Source organism: Hakea prostrata, chromosome 5 (assembly GCF_041222555.1).
Source record: "Hakea prostrata isolate BN-2017 chromosome 5, UWA_Hpros_2, whole genome shotgun sequence".
Classification (NCBI taxonomy): domain Eukaryota; kingdom Viridiplantae; phylum Streptophyta; class Magnoliopsida; order Proteales; family Proteaceae; genus Hakea; species Hakea prostrata.
In genome coordinates, this window is record NC_142604.1 from 54,954,402 (window position 1) to 54,973,078 (window position 18,677).

The 18,677-nt window shown below is 37.2% G+C and overlaps 3 protein-coding genes across 3 annotated transcripts; all 3 read right to left on the reverse strand.

Annotated features, from left to right (window-relative positions):
* Positions 1-134: 134 nt before the first annotated feature.
* LOC149016624 (uncharacterized) lies at positions 135-2,122 on the reverse strand. The gene has a single exon (XM_089155931.1). The coding sequence runs from the start codon at positions 1,956-1,958 to the stop codon at positions 708-710; it is 1,251 nt and encodes a 416-aa protein (XP_089012057.1). The 5' UTR covers positions 1,959-2,122; the 3' UTR covers positions 135-707.
* A 6,362-nt stretch (positions 2,123-8,484) lies between these two features.
* On the reverse strand, positions 8,485-9,537 carry LOC149016625 (uncharacterized). Its single transcript, XM_089156789.1, has one exon. It carries the CDS (start codon positions 9,535-9,537, stop codon positions 8,557-8,559), a length of 981 nt encoding a protein of 326 aa, XP_089012915.1. The 3' UTR covers positions 8,485-8,556.
* Positions 9,538-12,977: 3,440 nt separating this feature from the next.
* LOC149016626 (UPF0481 protein At3g47200-like) lies at positions 12,978-14,527 on the reverse strand. The gene has a single exon (XM_089156982.1). It carries the CDS (start codon positions 14,520-14,522, stop codon positions 12,987-12,989), a length of 1,536 nt encoding a protein of 511 aa, XP_089013108.1. The 5' UTR covers positions 14,523-14,527; the 3' UTR covers positions 12,978-12,986.
* Between the last annotated feature and the right edge of the window lie 4,150 nt (positions 14,528-18,677).

The following is an 18,677-nucleotide window of genomic DNA, read 5'->3' on the forward strand; positions in this document are numbered from 1 at the left end:
GACAGTCAAGTTCCCAGAGATGTATACTAAATAAGTGGCCTTAATAGTTGCACAGAATGAAAGAATATGATGATGGGGACTTCAAATCTAGTCCAGCCCCCCCCCCCCCCCACCCCCCAAAAAAAAAACCATACTTTTGCATATAAAGGCACACAACTAGAAAATAGTAAAAGATCTATTCAAATTTAGGCAAATCAATATTTTTCTTCGGAACAACAAAGTAGTTCTACTCTCAACAATTGAGGGATTTGAGTTCCATTGAAACAACAATTTTAAGAAGAAAAGAAGACAACAAAAAGAAACTACAACAGAGTAGAACACATTCAATTTCAAACTCAGGCTCATTGAATAAGATGAGTAAAAAACTGTGTCCTCATTGTGGCTTGTCTCCTACAGTCTAGGAGAGTTTGTGTAACACTATAACTCTTGCATGTTAGGTAAGTTGTGTGTCTTTAAACAGGTGTAACACAAGAACTATGAATGTGCACCACATCAAAGCTATCTGTGGAAGACTTTCATTCTCTATCAATTTTTGGTTCAAAAACTTAAATTCTATCTTAGTATCATCTGCCAACAACCAGAGTCACCTGATCAAACTACATTTTCTGGCATTCTCAGTTTCTCCCTGTTCTTCACTTCCATAACCTCTATTTTTTTGCAGATGGCAGCAATCTTCCTCCACCAGTCATATTGGCAGCTACCTCATCTCAAACACCTACAACAAACCTGGCTGACCTATCTCCAATGGAGGCGACAGAACCAGATAATCCTTCTACAATAGGTTCTTTCCACAGTTGGTCAGCTTCATATCCCAGTTCTAGTAGAGTTATATTCCCTTTATAAAAATTGGAGAGCTGAGGAATTTCTTCCTTATATTTTGCCAAGAAATTCTCCACGAATTGCTTTTCAGCTTGTTTCAACTTAGATACCATTCTCGTATCTTCTTCCTTCACGAGACCTTTCAATATCAGTACTCGAAAAACTGAACACCTTGGAAGAATCCTCTTCTCTAGACTATGGCCGAGAATGTGAGGGCACTTGAGGATAACTGCCTGTTCCCATCCCATTTTATTAACAAAGAAATCCATATGACCCATTATTTTCCTCTCAGACAATTTCATAAACCAAGGATACTTCCTAAATGCCATTAGAATCTCATTCTCAGAAAAACCCCACTTCTGATAAGCCTCCAATTTCTGCTTCCATGTCGATTTGTTCATTGATGTAAACGCGTGCAGAGCAACAAGAAAGACGTACTTTGAAGGTTCGATGCCAAGTTGTCTAATATCCTCAATCATATCTTTGAACAGGTTACTCTTTCGTGTCAATGCGCTGGGAAAACACATCACTAAAGTCAAGATATTGGTGTCGACTACTCCATTTTCTCTCAAAAGTGCAATATTTCGGGACACATTCTGTGTATCAGAAGTGATGAAACGACCTTCACGCTTTAAAACAATAACAACATTCTCCACGGTCCCAACTAAACTTTTCAAGAAATTTAAAGCAGGGATGATTTTGTTTTTCAAGCTGGAAGACAAGAGAACTGGGCTCCTGCAGACGATTTTGACAATATTTGGCCTCGAAACGCCAAAAGAATGGAAGAAGTCAAGTTTAGGCACGAGGATCTTTGAAGGACAGACCAGAAGGAGTGATGGGCAAAGCCTAATAAAACGGGAAATCTGGGATTCGGGGAATCCCTGGTTTCTAAAGAAGGTAAGAACAGAGTCTGGTCTTTGAGTGGATTCAAAACTAATCTTCTTGGAAGCAGAGATAGCACCTGCAGGTGAGAGCCCACATGAGCTGATGAGATAAGAAACAACGAAAGGGTTCTGATTTTTATAGGCTTTTGAAGAGATGGATCTGTGAGACCAAGGGTTTAGCAGAGAACCAAGTTGGGTTGTTAGATTCCTTACAGTTTTCCCGATTGGGACCCTAATAAAGAGGAAATTAAACATTCGGAAATGCAACTAAGACTACAATCACTTTTAGGAACTTACTGAGGGGTCTTCCGTTCAGTTTTCATTGCTTTCATCTGCTCTGCGAGCTTGAATTTCCTGGCGGCAACGTTCTCCAAATGCAAAGCACTATGCGCACGGGCAGTTAAACTGACGAACAACATCCCCGAGCGGTTTAGCATTTAAAAGAAATTCCTATTCCATATTCCACACAAAGGCAACATCTTCAGACGAGTTCACAAATAATTAATGTTGGGGATTTAAATTCCCCTTTTTTTTTTTACAAGCATTGACTTTTTCATTGTACATCTAAAGAAGCCAAAGATTGATGTTTTATGCCAAAAAGTCGGTAGCTCGACCGAGAGGGCCACCTTAGCCAAGAAAACCACAATCAAGTTGCAATACCTTGAAATGAAAACAAGAACACAATATACAAACTATGTTTGAAGCTTATATATATCATGGCAGATCTAAAGGATTTCACGGTCCGGAGAGGAAGCATTAATTTGCTTTATCACGTCCAAACAATCTAATTCAATTATAATCTCTTTGACTCCACATCTAATGGCTTGGAGAAGACACGCTCGAACAACAACTACTTCTGCAACCAATGCTGACTCACAGTTGATTCCTTCTGAGAAGGTTGTGATAAATTTACTTCTAGAATCATGAATGATATACCCCCACCCCACCGCTCCTTTCTTTAAGTCTTCAGACAATGCACCATCACAATTAATCTTAAAAAATATGATGAGGTGGAGGAGACCATTTACCAACATTTGAATAAGTCTTTGATGCTTGTTGTCATTCAAAAAAAACAAGAGTTACCTATAATCTTAGCTCCTACAATGAATTCAAAGAAAGCTCAATTGGCAACATTCAACACATCTAAGGGTGAGCTGTCCTTCCCATTAAAAATGAACTCAGCCTTCCATATAAACCAAAATAAGAAAGTGATCATAGAGAATCTCTTCTCAACAAATCTTTTATTCTCCTTAAACAATGGATCCCAAACAGAAAACCATTCTTTCAAGGAAAAATCAAGCATTTGCATTGATGAAGGAAAAATAGAAGAAGCAAACCATATGGCTTTTGCAAATGGACAGTTCAAGAAAATATGCTATGATATTTCAATATTTGCATCACACCTTGGGCAGCAAGGATTAATCTAAACATTCCTCTTTCGAAGACCATCTCTAGAAACAATGCCCTCAGTACATATTTTCCAAATAAGTTCTTTAATCCTTGGCAAGGTTTTTGAATTCCAAATTCTCTTCCAATGATCTTCAGGAAAAGAGGCATCTTCTCCATTAGAGTGGTTCACAGTAGGATTTTCTTTCAAATTATTTAGAAAGAGATTAGCTGACTTGACTATGAATTTTCTAGATTTTGTCCCGCTCCAAATAAACTTATTATCTTTATGAGGAAATAGGCTGAGTTGAATTTTTGAAATTTCTTGGACCTTATTTGATAAAAAATTTCTTTCAATAAATCAATCTTCCAAGATCTTATATTGTGATCAATCAATTCTGCAACTTTGGAAAGATTGCATTCCTTCAGTTTACAAGATTCGATTTTAAAACCATAAATAGTAAGAATTCAATTATCTTGTCAAAGATCAATTTTTCTTCATCTCCCACAATCCAAACCATGCCTTTTTTAAAGAAGATCACACCCTTTCAACAAACTTCTCTAACCCCATGATAGACAATTCCAAGTTTGGCCTGCAAAAAATCAGAATTAGGGAAATATGTATTTTTTAACATTCTAGCTCAAGGGGTATTTGGATTGGACCATAACTTCCAAGCACTCTTCATAAGGAGAGCTTGATTTTGTAGCAAATGATCCCTTAGACCCAACCCTCCTTTTTGCTTGGATTTACATAATTTCTGTCAAGGGACCAATGTATTTTATGTTTATATGTATCTTCATCCCAATAAAAGTTTGCTATAATCCTTCTAATATAAGTCAATAATGATTTGAGTAATTTGAAGTGGGTACCCACATAATTCAAAGAAGGCAAGGAAAATAGAATTACATGGGATCCACAGGATTAGGATGATAGAATTTATTTATTTTAATGTTTTATTATCTTTTATTTGTGAGCCCCACATAATTTATGGTTATAATGTCTTGACTCGTTTTAAGCATGAATACAGTAATGATTCCTCTACATAAAATGAAGAGAAGGGTTGCTCCACATCACTCATACGATAAGTGTCTCACCATCAAGACAATGGGTCCCATGTCTTAGATATGAGACTCATCATATTAATAGTGTGATGTTGTCTCCTCCTCGTGGATTTTTGTTCATAGTCATGCAATTAATTATTATTCGTGGAATGGGAATAGGTGATGTTGGAAAAATCTAACGTTTAGAAAACATGGTAGTTATGTAAATTTGTTCTCACACTTTAAAGTTTTCAAATTCACAAATAAAACCGCCTCAGTTTACGAAAAGTTCTAATCAAACCTACCCTCTAAGTTCCCAACTGAACCATCAAATTTTCTTTTAATCCATTTGTAATCCATTTGAGGTATTGAGTTCACATGTTCATCGGGCTGAACCAAACCAAACAAATGCAATCTCATATATTAAGGCCCACAAATCCTTGAGACACGCCATGTTAAACCAGTAAAAAAAAAAAAAAAAATCTCACAAATCGTTCTTTGAATCTATGACGCCTTATATTGATGAATTATGGAGCATGCTAAGGGCCTGTTTGGTTGCATGAATTCAGAGATTTGATTCACAAATGGAGATTTATAAATATTTGTTTGTGCGAATTCCTAGATTCATGAAATCTAGGGATTCACATTTTTACACTAAAAACGTGAATCTGTAGATTTATGGGTATGAGGTGAAATCCAGAGATTTCACCCATACGATAAAAACGCTAAACATTTGAACCATGACTCCAGATGGAATGATTGAGGTCGAGAAACTGTCAAAAGTGTACTCTTTTTGAGAGTAGGGAAATTGTCCTGGAAGCAGAAGCCATGGCTATTCTCAGTGCTATCAACCTAGCCAATAATTCAGAAGCTTCGGATTGCATCATAGAATCAGATTCTAACGAAGCTATAAATGCTATCAACTTCCCTGCTAAGTTCTCTTCTTGGGTTATCTTCCACATAAAAAGGGAATCTTTTGTTCCAATAGAACCAGAAGTGATGTGGATTATTCAAGAATCGAAGTCGATTTGCTTTATAAAAAGAAGAGATCAATGAACTTCTATGAAATGGTTTCACGGGATTCAGTCCGTTTGCCGGGTTGAATCAGCTCTTTCAGACCCTTGTTGAAATAGCAGCACATCTAGGTGTAGATATTGATCGAGATGGAGATGAAGAAAGCGCCTCTTTGTGCCGTAAGTTGACGACCTGGATCCACCGACATCAAGGAGCAAGTGAAGGCGAGATTTAGTTGGCCGCAACGCGTCAGGTTGCTTTGCCCCTAACCGTCGTTAGGGTGGTCTACGATCACAAGCGAAAGCAACAAGCGAGAAAAGCCCGAACCGTCTAGGGGCACTTAGATCGAATACCGGGATCGAAAAGTCTTTAAAGCAACCGGATCTTCAACCGGAAAAGCAACCTCCCGTCAAGGGAAGGGCTTACAACAATACTAAACTACTCGACTGACAGGAATGGGATAGGTGCAAAAGCTATATGTCCAAGGTCCAATATTGAAATCATTTCAAAGGGTTTCCCTGACTTTGTCCGTGTCAACAAACAATTCGAAATACCTCGACTTTTTTAGAACGTAGGTGCTCGTTCTATTTTGATTTGAATGGGCCGGGTCTCCCGAGGTACATATGGCCGGTCCTTAGGTGTAGGTATTTCCTTCCTCTCGAAAGGTTAGCTAGCTCGACTTCCTGTCCAGTCTGCTTTTGAACATTCATTCATTTCTTTCTTCCCCGTCGACCACGACGACGGAAACGACGCGGCAAATCCAGACCCGGAAAGGGGAAGGGCCGGTGGTGGGCATTTGGGAAAGTCGGGCCGATCGGGAAAAAGCGGCGAAGACAATTCAACATGTTTTTTTTATGTTAGAAGGTGTAGAACGTTAGAAGCAAGTGGGCCTCTGGCCACACTACCAACCCTCGCTACGGCACCCCCCCATCTTGAAGGACATAAAAGAGCAGACTATGTGGGGATATATAAATTTTTTTTCAGAATGAATCTACAAATTTCATTCCAAAGATTCAAGCTAACCAAACAGTTAATTTTATGAACCATGACTCCATAAATTTGAAATCTATAGATTTAAAATCTCTAGATTCTCGAAAACTCCAGACTTAAGTAACCAAACAAGCCCTAAGTTGTTCTTATGGAAAAGTAGAGTGCACATTCTCTCCACCCTGACTGCCCTTCTCATTCCTTCACCCTCATACATAGATATGCCTGTGTATCACGGGCAGGCTTGTGTTAGATATGGTGAAGATGGGAGGATTTGGGTGAAGAAGATCTGGACTCAAAAAAGTATCTTGCAGAAGTATGAGAATTCTTAGAAATAGCCATAAAAAGTTATGGATATTCTCTAAGGTGGGTTTGATGCCTTTTGGGCTGGGCCTTTGCGAGGTTGTTAATCAGTTTTTTCAGCTCCAAGCTATCTGACTCCATAATGACCTCCTCCACATCCTCGCCTAGTTTATAGAGAATACTCACATGCAAGGAACAAAAGTTTGCCACGGTTCGCCGGCTAGCTACCTGGAGAACTAGGTGAAATCTCGCCGAAATTTCGCATATTACAAACCCCATTTTTCAGGGTATTTTTGGTCATTTTGGGCCCAAATTTAGTGTCTACTCTAATTTGATGTTTTTGAATTATTTTCTATAAATTATTCTATGTAAATTCTCCTTCTTAGCCACATTTAACACCTTAAATCATTCAAACACAATTGGAAAGATTACCCGTTGACCTTAGATTCCATTATAGACTCCCTTCATAATTTAAATTGTTTCTATAAATTCTTTCATGTATATACTATTCCATAATCATATTTGCAACCTTGACTTTTGAGGCTTAAATCATTAGAATATAATTGGTAAGATTGCTCATTAATCTTGAAAATTTTGCTATAAAATGTCTTCCTAATTTGAATTATTTTCATAAATTATTCTATGTAGATTCTCCTCCCTAGTCACATTTGGCGCATTGCCTTTTGAGTTTTGAATAATTGGGACAGAATTGGTAAGATTGTCTATTGACTTAAAGATTATGCTATAGAATCGCGAAAGAAACCACCTAAAAATTGCAAGAAATTGACAAAATATTGATATTTTGGCGATATATCGGTCGATTCAGCGATATATCAATGAAATTTCGGCGATATTTTGTATTTTCAAATTTTAGCTCATGTTTCGGTTCACCTTTCACCGAGACAACCGAAATTCTAAGTGGGTCGGTTCAGAAGTAGCTCCCATGGGCTCACAATGAGAATTTAGCACGGTAGCTCCTAGCTCACCCAAAGAGGGATCCGTGTAACATATCCTGATTGGGCTCTTTCTTGGTGGGCTTCGTGGATGTTGAAGACTTTCTGGGAAGAAATTCCTGTGAGGCTTTAGAAGCTGCTTCTCCAATCTATAATGGGGTCTATGCTCACTTTTGAAAAATAAAATGGTTCACTGCAGCTCATAAATACCAACACGTGTACATCTTGCGCGAATTTATTCAAAAACAATAAGAGTAAAAAGGGATAATTACTATTGGCCCCCTGTACTTTGATTTATTACTACTGTATCCCCTGTACTTTTCAAAATTGCTAATCCAACCTTAATTTTGTACCGTTGATGAAATACTTACTTTAAAGCCTTTTAATTTCAAAGCTGTTCTCCATGATTTTAATTTGATATTAATTTTTACTTGAGTCTCATCAATTAACACAATATCATCAGAAAAACATACACCAGAGGATCTCATTTAAATGTCTTTGATAAATTCATTTATTACAAGTACAAATAGAAATGAGCTCAAAGTTTGATCTTTGATTTAAGATTTTGTTTAATAATTATTTTATTCATCCAAAAGAAATATAAAAGGACGTATATGTAATAGTATAGAATCTTAGGATCCAATGGAACCTAGTAATTTCCAAAGTTGAGACTTGAGAGATGTTACAAATACAACAAATAGTGCATTCACACATACCACACATTGATACCTAGCTAGTTGTAGGACACCGAAGATGTAACCAACCCACCCACCCCAAACTCAAAAGAAAAAAAGGGCTGATGAATATCTAAGATTTAATGTCTGAAACTAACGTTGAAGACTGGAAAGGCAGAAAATAAGGCACTCCAGAGAGAGAGAAAAAGAAATATAACTGCTGCGACCACTGGAATGATCGTCCATGGGCTGTTGCAAAAATCCCGCCGTAAACTTGCTTTCCATTCATTCCAGAAGAACTTGTAAAATTTACGGACATCACGGTAAAGCTCACCATAAATGAAATTACTAGTGTAAATTTCACAGCAGAGATTGTTAAAGAGGGAAGCGACCTCTTGTCGTCACCCAGGTGATTTGAAATAATCCCACAATCACGGAGAGTTGCAACATCAGCAGCAGAGTTGATAAGGTAATCCATCAAGAGAGCATACGATGTCATACGGTGCCTACCTTCATATAATGATGTTGCTCATAAGCAATAAGATTACGGAAGAAGGGATCCGTGAAGTCAGTTACATATATTGGAGGGATTTCAAATACTCCATTTTTGTGGAAGTTTAGATCCATCAAGCTGCCATTTTCGTTGCCGCTTCTTTTGAACCGAACACCAGAATGCCGGAGCTCCGTCACGCATGGGAGAGATTCTAGCGTTAAGGTTGACTGTGGCTTCTTCTCTGGTGGAAGCCCAACCTCAAGGGTGAAGCTTAACAGATCCAGTAAATGTTTGTGTTGAATATTAGACCCATTTTCCTTTGAAGAAGTGTACTTGTCCTTGGCACCAGGTATCAATTCGTCGAAGAAATCGAGGGCTGATTCGACGAGTGAGAGTTGATTGGAGTCACCATTTTTACTCTCTTCTTCTTCTTCGAATAAGGCTTGAAGAACTGACATGGGTATTTGGTTTTCAAGCAATGCCAAGTCACGAATAACCCTTGCTCGCTTCAAACTCGAATAGAATATGGGATCCACTTCAACAGCACTTTCTTTGTCGGCTTCCTTCTCAACAGCACTTTCTTCGTCTGCTGCGTCCTTCTCAACACCACTTTTTTCGTCTGCGTCCTTCTTCGTCTGCGTCCCCCTCAACAGCACTTTCTTCGTCCACCTCAACACCGCTTTCTTCGCCTGTGTCCAGTTCAACACCACGTCTTCGTCTGCGTCCACCTCATGAACACCACTTTGTTTCGCATCACGGACTTCTTTTGCTTTTGCATACTTGCGAAATAACTCAATGATGAACAAGCCATCAACGAGCATCTCTTCTAGGAATTCTTCTTCGTGAGGGAAGTAGAATATTCCGTCAAAGTAACACTCACGGGGATCAGGTTTTATCGTCTTTATTGCTTCCATGTACTTGTCTTTACTGATTCTTGTTCGAACAAGCAGTGCATCCACGTATTGTGATTTAAGGTCTTCCATGTTTTGCATTTGCCGGTTTTGGCTGTAACGGTGATAAGGGCCGATAGAGACGGTATCAGGTGTTGGTCCAAGTGGTAAGCAGCTTGGTTCGCTTAAGTAAGGTTCCAGTATCGAATCCTTGTGGATGCAAAAAATCCCCGCTGGAGACTCACCCACCACAGCCAGATGTGCGACGCGGGTCGAACCACCGGTTTATAAACCGGGGTTGGCAAACCAAAAAAACCAAAAAAAAAAAAAAAAAAAAAAAAAAACTCAAAATAAAAATCCAAGTAACTACAAAAAAGAAAACACACAGTAAAGATCTGATGATGGAGTTCTTGTTCGAACAAAGATATTAAGATGTACAAAATTGCAAATAAGTTTCAAAGTGTAACATGGTGGAATAGCTAAGATATTATAACTTCTCAATATACTTTAATGAAAGTAACTCAAACAATTTTGAATTAGAAGATCTTTATCAGTAGAAAACAATCTTCTTCAAATTAAATACTCTTCTCTCTCTCAGCTATATTAATGCCACATTGGCATTAAATAAATCAACTACCAATCTTGCACCGAAAACGACGTTTTATTAGTAGAAGGAATACTCTTCTTCGTCAAACTAAATACTCTCGCTCTCAGTGTCACACACATAGCTTTATTAGTGGCCGTAAATGTGTCAATCAGTACAATTTTGGTACAGTACCAACTTTGAATATCAAAAACCAAAACTAAAAGATCATTATCAGTAGAAAACAATCTTCTTCAAATTAAATACTCTTCTCTCTCTCAGCTATATTAATGACACATTGGCATTAAATAAATCAACTACCAATCTTGCACCGAAAACGACGTTTTATTAGTAGAAGGAATACTCTTCTTCGTCAAACTAAATACTCTCGCTCTCAGTGTCACACACATAGCTTTATTAGTGGCCGTAAATGTGTCAATCAGTACAATTTTGGTACAGTACCAACTTTGAATATCAAAAATCAAAACTGTATCGTACTGAATTTATACAATACGGTATAATATTGGTATTTGTGAAACTGGTTCTTTACGGTTTCGATATTAAATCGGTATAGAAAAACAGTTTATACACGGTATCTAGTGCAGTATAATTTTAGTAAGAACGAACCCATGCCACTTTTGTTATTAGTTCATTAAGATCCTAATGAAATTGCGATCAAACAATTGATATAATATGATACTAAAAGAGACAAAACAAGTAAATTTGTGAAGAGGAGTGAATGACGAAATGAAAAACTGAAACAGGGAATTATGGATAGGGTAAAGGTAAAGTGTTTTAATTGTAAAGTTACATTTATATTCCTTAATTTGGTACGGTACATACCAATGGTATGAGTATCTAAAACCAAAACCATGAGGAAGAAATTCGGTTTTGGTACATACCGTACCGAATTTGGAACTGTGCGATACGGGGTGGTTTTATACGGCACTGTTCGGTATTGTTAAATGGTTTTAGTACGCAGTTGACACATTTAGCTGGCACTCATCTTTGCATGGGGATGGGAACACTGACTTTTTTTTTAAGGAGCGGGGTGTGGGACCAATATGCAATCCATATCCATTTCCTTGTAGAGACATCACATCAAAAGGTTGAGGTCCATTTACAAGTCATATAATTTTTTTAAAAAAATTTAATCACAACTCTTTAATGTGACTTATAAATCTCTTAACAAAAAACAAAACAATTGACTTACAAATGGATTTCAACCATTTAATGTGATGTTAGGACACATATTACACATCTACAAGAAAATGAATGGTCCATTTTTGGGAAATGGACTGGATAAATTCCCAGGGGATGGGAGGGGGGTTTTGGAAAATGTGGCTATGTATTAGAAGAAAATGCAACAAAATTACATACCATAATAGATCATCCCATCCACATCATTTCTGACCAATCAGGCAAGATCATCAGGAATGTTAGGAATTATGAGGAAAAACAAAATTTCATTTATAGAATGAATAAGGCTTGCCAATAGGTTGGCACTGGTATTTAACTTTTGAATGTGATGATAAAACATACAATAATCAAACTACTATGAGAAATTCGGAATGTTAGTGACTAACTCCTGAGCGAACCAAGGAATACAGTATCTACCCGAGAGTATCGCTACAGTTGCTTGAGAATTCAACCTAACCTGAATATGAGTATTACAGGATGACTTTTACCAAAAAAATAAAAATAAAAATAAAAAGAGTATCAGCGGATGACTATCTGCCAAGCCTAAGTGTAGGCTTTCAATTCATTTATACTTATCTTTATTGTTGAGGACCTATAAGGAGATGAGGGTTTAACTTGAAAGGAATAAATAAGGTTGTACCCATATGAAGAAAATAAGAAAGGTACGTTCAGATGGTGAACCTTGAATGGAATAAATATGGTCGTACCCATATGAAAGAATAAAAAAGGTGCGTTCAAACGTGGTAAGTCTACTTGGGTCTTTTTGCATACTCCAACTAATGAAAAGAAAAAAATAAGATTGTACCCATAAGCAAAAGAAAAAGAAAATAAAAAGGTGTGTTCAAGAATATTTTTATTTGCAGCAGTAGTTTCTGTTGTTCGCTGCCAACAGTGGTGATCGCGCCACATAATCAAAATAAAATCAAACAATTGAAAATCAAATGATGGAGTTTACTTGTAAATATTATTTTTTATTTTTATATTTTAAGGGTTTAAAATTTACTAATTTACAAAATCAGACCCTTCATTTCGATTTCCGCGCAGCCAATGTTAAAAGAGAATATGCACTGTCTGGTGGCTTTGAATAGAGTCTGAAACAGTCCAATGAAATTCTATCTGTTTCTGTTCTTATGTAGTGAGAACCTAAGCTAGCTGAGCTCATGATTTTGCACCCCAGCCATACTAACTCTGATGAGTCGACTCGTTCTAATAACTGTGAACTCGAATTTAATGACACTGAGTTGGTACTTTTGGCAATACATGCAGCCGCAGTTGTCAAGCTAGGTGTCTCTGCAGTCAAAATCTTTCGAATGACAACAACAATCTAACTTGTTTCGAAATTGTGGAGCATTGCTGGGTGTTACCGTGAGGCAAAAGTGTTAAAACTTGTACTCAGGCTTACCCAAGGAATTGGAAACTTTGGAACTTATACCATGAAAGTGCGAAACTCTTCGAATGTAAGAAAGTTATGTGAAGAAATAAAGGCAAAAGTTTTATTTGATAATTATTTTACTAATCCAAAAGAAAAATAAAAGGGATGTAAACGTATAAGTATAGAATTTCAGGGTCCGATGGAACATGGTCATTTCTAAAGTTGAGAGATGTTACAAATACAACAAATAGTGCGTTCTCTCATACCACAAAATCCTCACATTGATAGCTAGTTGTAGGACACCAAAGATGATATAACAACTCCCCAACCCACCCAACTCAAACAACAACCGAAAAAAAGAAGGAAGAAGGGTGATGAATATCAAGGTTAATGCTTGAAAGTAACATTGAAGAAAGGAAAGGTGGCAAATATGGCACTCCAGAGAGAAAGAAGAAGTAATATAACTGCTGCAACCACTGGAATGATCGTCCATGGGCTGTTGCAAAAATCCCGCTGTAAACTTGCTTTCCATTCATTCCAGAAGAACTTGTAATAATTATGGACATCATCGCAAAGCTCACCATAAATGAAATTACCAGTGGAAATTTCACAGCAAAGATTGTTAAAGAGGGAAGCGACCTTCTTGTCGTCACCCAGGTGATTTGAAATAATCCCACAATCACGGAGAGTTGCAACATCAGCAGCAGAGTTGATAAGGTAATCCATCAAGAGAGCATAGGATGTCATACGGTGGCTACTTTCATAATGATGCTGCTCGTAAGCAATAAGATTACGGAAGAAGGGATCCGTGAAGTCACTTACATATATTGGAGGGATTTCAAATACTCCATTTTTGTGGAACTTTAGATCCATCAAGTTACTGCTGCTTCTTCTTTTGAACCGAACACCAGAATGCCGGAGTTCCGTCACGCATGGTAGAGATTCTCGCGTCCGAGTTGACAATTGCTCGTTGTGTGTTGGAGGCGGATCCTCAAGTGTGAATCTTAACAGATCCAGTAAATGTTTGTGTTGAGTATTAGACCATTTTTCCTTTGAAGAAGTGTACTTGTCCTTGGCACCAGGTATCAATGCGTCAAAGAAATCGAGGGCTAATTCGACGAGTGAGGGTTCATCACAATTTTTACTCTCTTCTTTGAATAAGGCTCGAAGAACTGACATGGGTATTTGGTTTTCAAGCAATGCCAAGTCACGAATAACCCTTATTCGCTTCAAATCCGAATAGAATATGGGATCGTCTGCGGGCACCTCAACATCAACAGCACTTTGTGCGGCCATCTCAACAGCACTTTCTGCGGCCTCCTCAACATCAACAGCAATTTCTGCGGCCACCTCAACACCAACAGCACTTTCTGCGGCCACCTCATGAACTCCACTTTGTTCTGCATCACGGAGTGCTTTTGCTTTTGCATACTTGCGAAATAACTCAATGATGAACAAGCCATCAACGAGCATCTCTTCTAGGAATTCTTCTTCTTCGCCAGGGAAGTGGAATATTCTGTCAAAGTAACACTCACGGGGATCAGGTTTTATCGCCTTTATTGCTTCCCTGTACTCGTCTTTACTGATTCTTGTTCTAACAAGCAGTTCCTCCACGTATTGTGATTTAAGGGCTTTCATGGTTTGCATTTGCGGGTTTCCGTTGTAACGGTTATAAGGGCCGATTGAGACGGTATCAGGCGTGTAGGCATCTGGTTTCAGGTCGCGAATTCTCTTGTCCACCTTATAAATACAAGAACTCGGAGCAGACGACCTACGCCACTTGAGGGGCACATCAACATATCGATATGCCATGCAACGTTGTTTCCGAACAGAAGAACTCGCCGTCTTCGTAACCGGCTGTGAATGCTCTGAACTCGCCGTCTTCGTATCCGGCTGTGAATGCTCTGAACTCGCCGTCTCCATTTCCGGCTGTGTACTTTCTGCTGCTGTCAAACGGGATGAAAAAAAAAATCAGAAGCGCATACAAACACGAAGATAACTGAAAAATAATTTTTATCGAGTTGAGATTCCTTGTACCTCTTTCTATTTCTTGCATATTTATGGAAGATTGTACACCGGCGCCACTGACGAGAACGAATTGAAGATGTTATCGGTAAAACCAAATTGATATGGATTCTTCGAGCCAAACGATTTGGTTTCCTTACAGCGACTGCAAATCTTTCACTAGTCATAATCTATTTATAAACCCTGGAACCACCCAATAAATCTGTTTTTAGTGCCCAGGACTCCAGGAGGGTGGCATGGTATATTTATTTCATTCCTTCCTTGCATGATAATTTGTATTAATTAAAAAATAATTTATCACTAGAAACATCAGCACATGGGATCTGTCAATTGTCCCACGGTACCTTCTTAATTTTGATGGCCACTCAATTGGCGATTGTAAGCAACATTTATCATAGTGATGTCACATCGCTTTCTAAAATTAGGGGATGCAGAGCCTTGAAAGGACTCAAACATTCCTTCATAATTATTTGCATTAAAAAAATTAGTGGGTTAACTGATTCATTGTAGAATGGACTAATGTGTTTAATGAATTGAGGTATCTGTGCTTTTCAAACATAAAATGGGTGTCAATGCTTTAAAACCTCCATTTTGGGTGTTAGTGCAATTTGTTCTATTTTTTTAGATAATTATTGTTGCCCCATTATACTCTGATTCTATTACTACTTTTATCCACTGTATTTTTTAAAATTTCTAATCCAACCTTTAACTTTACCTAAAATTACTAATGCCCTCTACCGTTAAGCTATGTTAGTTTACTGATGATGTGGCATCTATATATATTTTCAAAATTCCAAAAATAACCCTATAATAATCTCTTTATTTATTTACTCTTTTGTCAAGTTATATTATTACCCTTAATTAACTAAGAAAATAAATTAATTTTAATTAACTTTATTTTCTAAAAAGAAACCATCGAATAAAAGAAAGATTCGATTTTTTCTTCTCTAAAAAGAAATCACCTAATAAATAAAATATGTAATTAAATAAAACTTAAGATACAAACTAAAATACTAAGAAATATCAAATGTAATTCAAAATTGAAAATTAAAAATCACCTAATATATGCTGACCATTATGCATGTTACCAAATTTCCTATCAATTAGTATCTTATATGCTAATTTTTTTATAAAACTTTCATTATTGTGCTTGTGAAAAATCTAAGTGAAACATGAGAATTTCAACAACCATAAGTGTGTGGTCCCACCAAATCCAAAATTGATTCTAAAATATAAGATTTGAAAGATATAATTGAGATTCAATATTGTTTCTATAAATGAGGGTAATGCCATAATTTTTACTTCTTAATTTTAATGAAGGACAAAATAGACGAAACATATTTGATGTTAATAGCCACTGAACACCGTTAAAAATGAAAGGGAGGGTCCCTATTGGGCAATAGTAATTTCATAAAGAAAAATGTTTAATTAGTTACAATAATTTAGAGGTGGGGTCCCTATTGGGTCTTATAAAGGCCCACTCAATATATGTGGTGAAAAAATATTAGTGTTTTTCCAATGAGAATATGATTTGGACTTTCATTCTTAGGCCCCTCAATGTTGGAATAATGATTCCACCACCGCTACCAATCTTGTATAGAAACTGCCAATCTTGTACAGAAATTAACTTTATCAATAGAAAGGACAATCTTCTCTTTGGCGTGCTCTCTCTCAGTAGAAAGAATAATCTTTCCTCTCTCTCTCTCACAACTATATTGATGAAATGTTGCTCCTTGCACAGGAACATTGATAAAGAACATAAAATATTCTTCAAATCTCTCTCTGTCTCTCTCTCAATCCATCCGTATTCATCTTTATTGTTGAGGACCTACAGGGAGATGATAGTGCCATTTCAAAAGAACAAATAAGGTTGTACCCATTTGCATCCTTTAATAAACTCTTTTCTTTATCACGAAAAAGATATAAAAAGGTGCTTTATTGTGGCCAAGAAAATTGTGGCCTCAAGACATCATGACTGAAGACCTACTTTTGCTTAAGCAACTGACAAAGGGTGCTCAATTTCTTCATTTCCAATCAGACGAAATCTGCGATTGGATGACAATATGGCAAAGAATGCTCTAACCATGGTTTCAGATACGAGTCTGAAATTGAAGACCCAAGCAAATTTCCTTCAGATATAGGGTGGAAGGATATCACCATCTATGATTTTCTTTCAACAAAAAAAAAACAAAAGTGATATGTTCCAACTAATCAACTCCTTTCTCTTTCATTGAAGAAAATTAGAAAGGGCGTTCACATGTGAAAAGTCTACTTGGGTCTTCTTCTATGTTCCAGATAATCTCTAAGTCTACTTTGGTCTTCTTGTATATTCCAACTAATCAATTCCTTCCCTACAATTGAAGAAATTAGAAGTGGCGTTCAAATGTGAATATAGTTTCTTGCTCAAACTTTTACATCTAATTTCTCCATTTCTTTCTCAGCCATCATTGTTAGAACAGCTGGTTATTATACCTGGACACACAAGATCTGGAGAGTCCACGAGGAGTTTCCAACGATTGTGGTGTCGGCTATTAGTTTTTTTTTTGCCTTTACTGAGTTGCCCCTTCAGCGGGTTATCCTTGCTCCAATTTTGCAGATGTGGAACAATCCAAACCCTTGTATGTATTAGGGAAGCAATGATTTTGTGCATTCTTCTGGTAAATTTCATAGTTGATACATAATGCTGATTTCTTCCATTTCACTTCCGTTTTCAATTATTGCCGACATGGAGGTTGTAATCTCCTCCCAACCCCCTTTCATTTCTTTTCCCACCTTGTCCATTCTTTTTTTTCTCTTTTTGAGGCTTAATTTGGTTAATGCTTATTTCATTCATTTAAAAAGAAGAAAACAATTCCAAGGGGTCCAAACATAATAGCATGAAATCTTGGTGTGTATATGTATATCAATTGATCATTACTTCATATTAAACTGAATTTAATCCTCACAAAAATCCAATAGATCTTGATAACTTTCGAACTCGAGAGGCAAATACAACAAATAGTATGTGTGTTCACACAATACCACACCTATAGGCGGATGATTGTCATGTGTAAAATTGTAAAACAAGATCTTGTCACGATCTCCCATGAAAAACAAGATGTTGTCATGTGCCTGAGTCCACATTTTCAAACTTCTCCTGTCAAAAACAAGATCCTGTCATGTGTCTGAGTCTATATTTTCAAAGATCTCCCGTGAAAAACAAGAGCTTGTACTATGATTTCAATCTTGTCAGTGGTCTCCAATGATTACAAATTTGTCTGTAAGTGTCTTTAAGTCTACATTTTCTCCGTCCAAGCAGATTGTCCACTGATTCTCTCATGTTCATGGATGGTTATCATGGACAGGCCCAATTATGAAGATGGAGAAAGAAAATGGTTTTCTTACTATTATGATTCATTACATTACTTGTATTTTTAATACATACACCATACACGTGGCACTCTATGATCTAACATCCCTCCTCAAACTTAATAGACCTGTGAAGCCAAATTTGAATCACAAGCCTTGAAATTCCTCTCGGGACAATGGCTTAGTAAACAAATCAGTTGGCTAATGGAAGTTGAAACATACTGAGTAAATAAGAGACCCAGAGCCACTTTCTCTCGTACAAAATGATAGTTCAATTCGATATGTTTGGTCCTAGCATGAAAAACGAGATTGATAGTCATGTATAAGGCTCCAACATTGTCACAAAACAATGTAAGCGGTGCATGTTGAGGTATACCAATGTCAAGAAGGAGAAATCCCAATGTCAACTCAGTGGTTGTTTTAGCCAATGCTCGATATTCTACCTCGGTGCTAGAGCAAGACACCATCGGTTGTTTTTTGGCACTCCAAGAAATAAAATTTGAACAAAGAAAAGTACAATAACCCTTTGTGGTTAGTGATGGGTGAGAGCACAACCTCCCCAATCAGCATCCGAGAAGCCATACAATTGTAGTGAACTATGACGATGAATACAAAGTCCATGATCCATAGTACCCTTAACATACCGCAAAATACGTCATCTATGGATGGAGCATGCATAAATTGACAAAAATGATGCATGGCATA

Bases quoted from the DNA above. Each gene is read 5' to 3' on its own strand.
- LOC149016626 (XM_089156982.1), bottom strand. From the start codon at position 14,522: ATGGAGACGGCGAGTTCAGAGCATTCACAGCCGGATACGAAGACGGCG.
- LOC149016625 (XM_089156789.1), bottom strand. From the start codon at position 9,537: ATGGAAGACCTTAAATCACAATACGTGGATGCACTGCTTGTTCGAACA.
- LOC149016624 (XM_089155931.1), bottom strand. From the start codon at position 1,958: ATGTTTAATTTCCTCTTTATTAGGGTCCCAATCGGGAAAACTGTAAGG.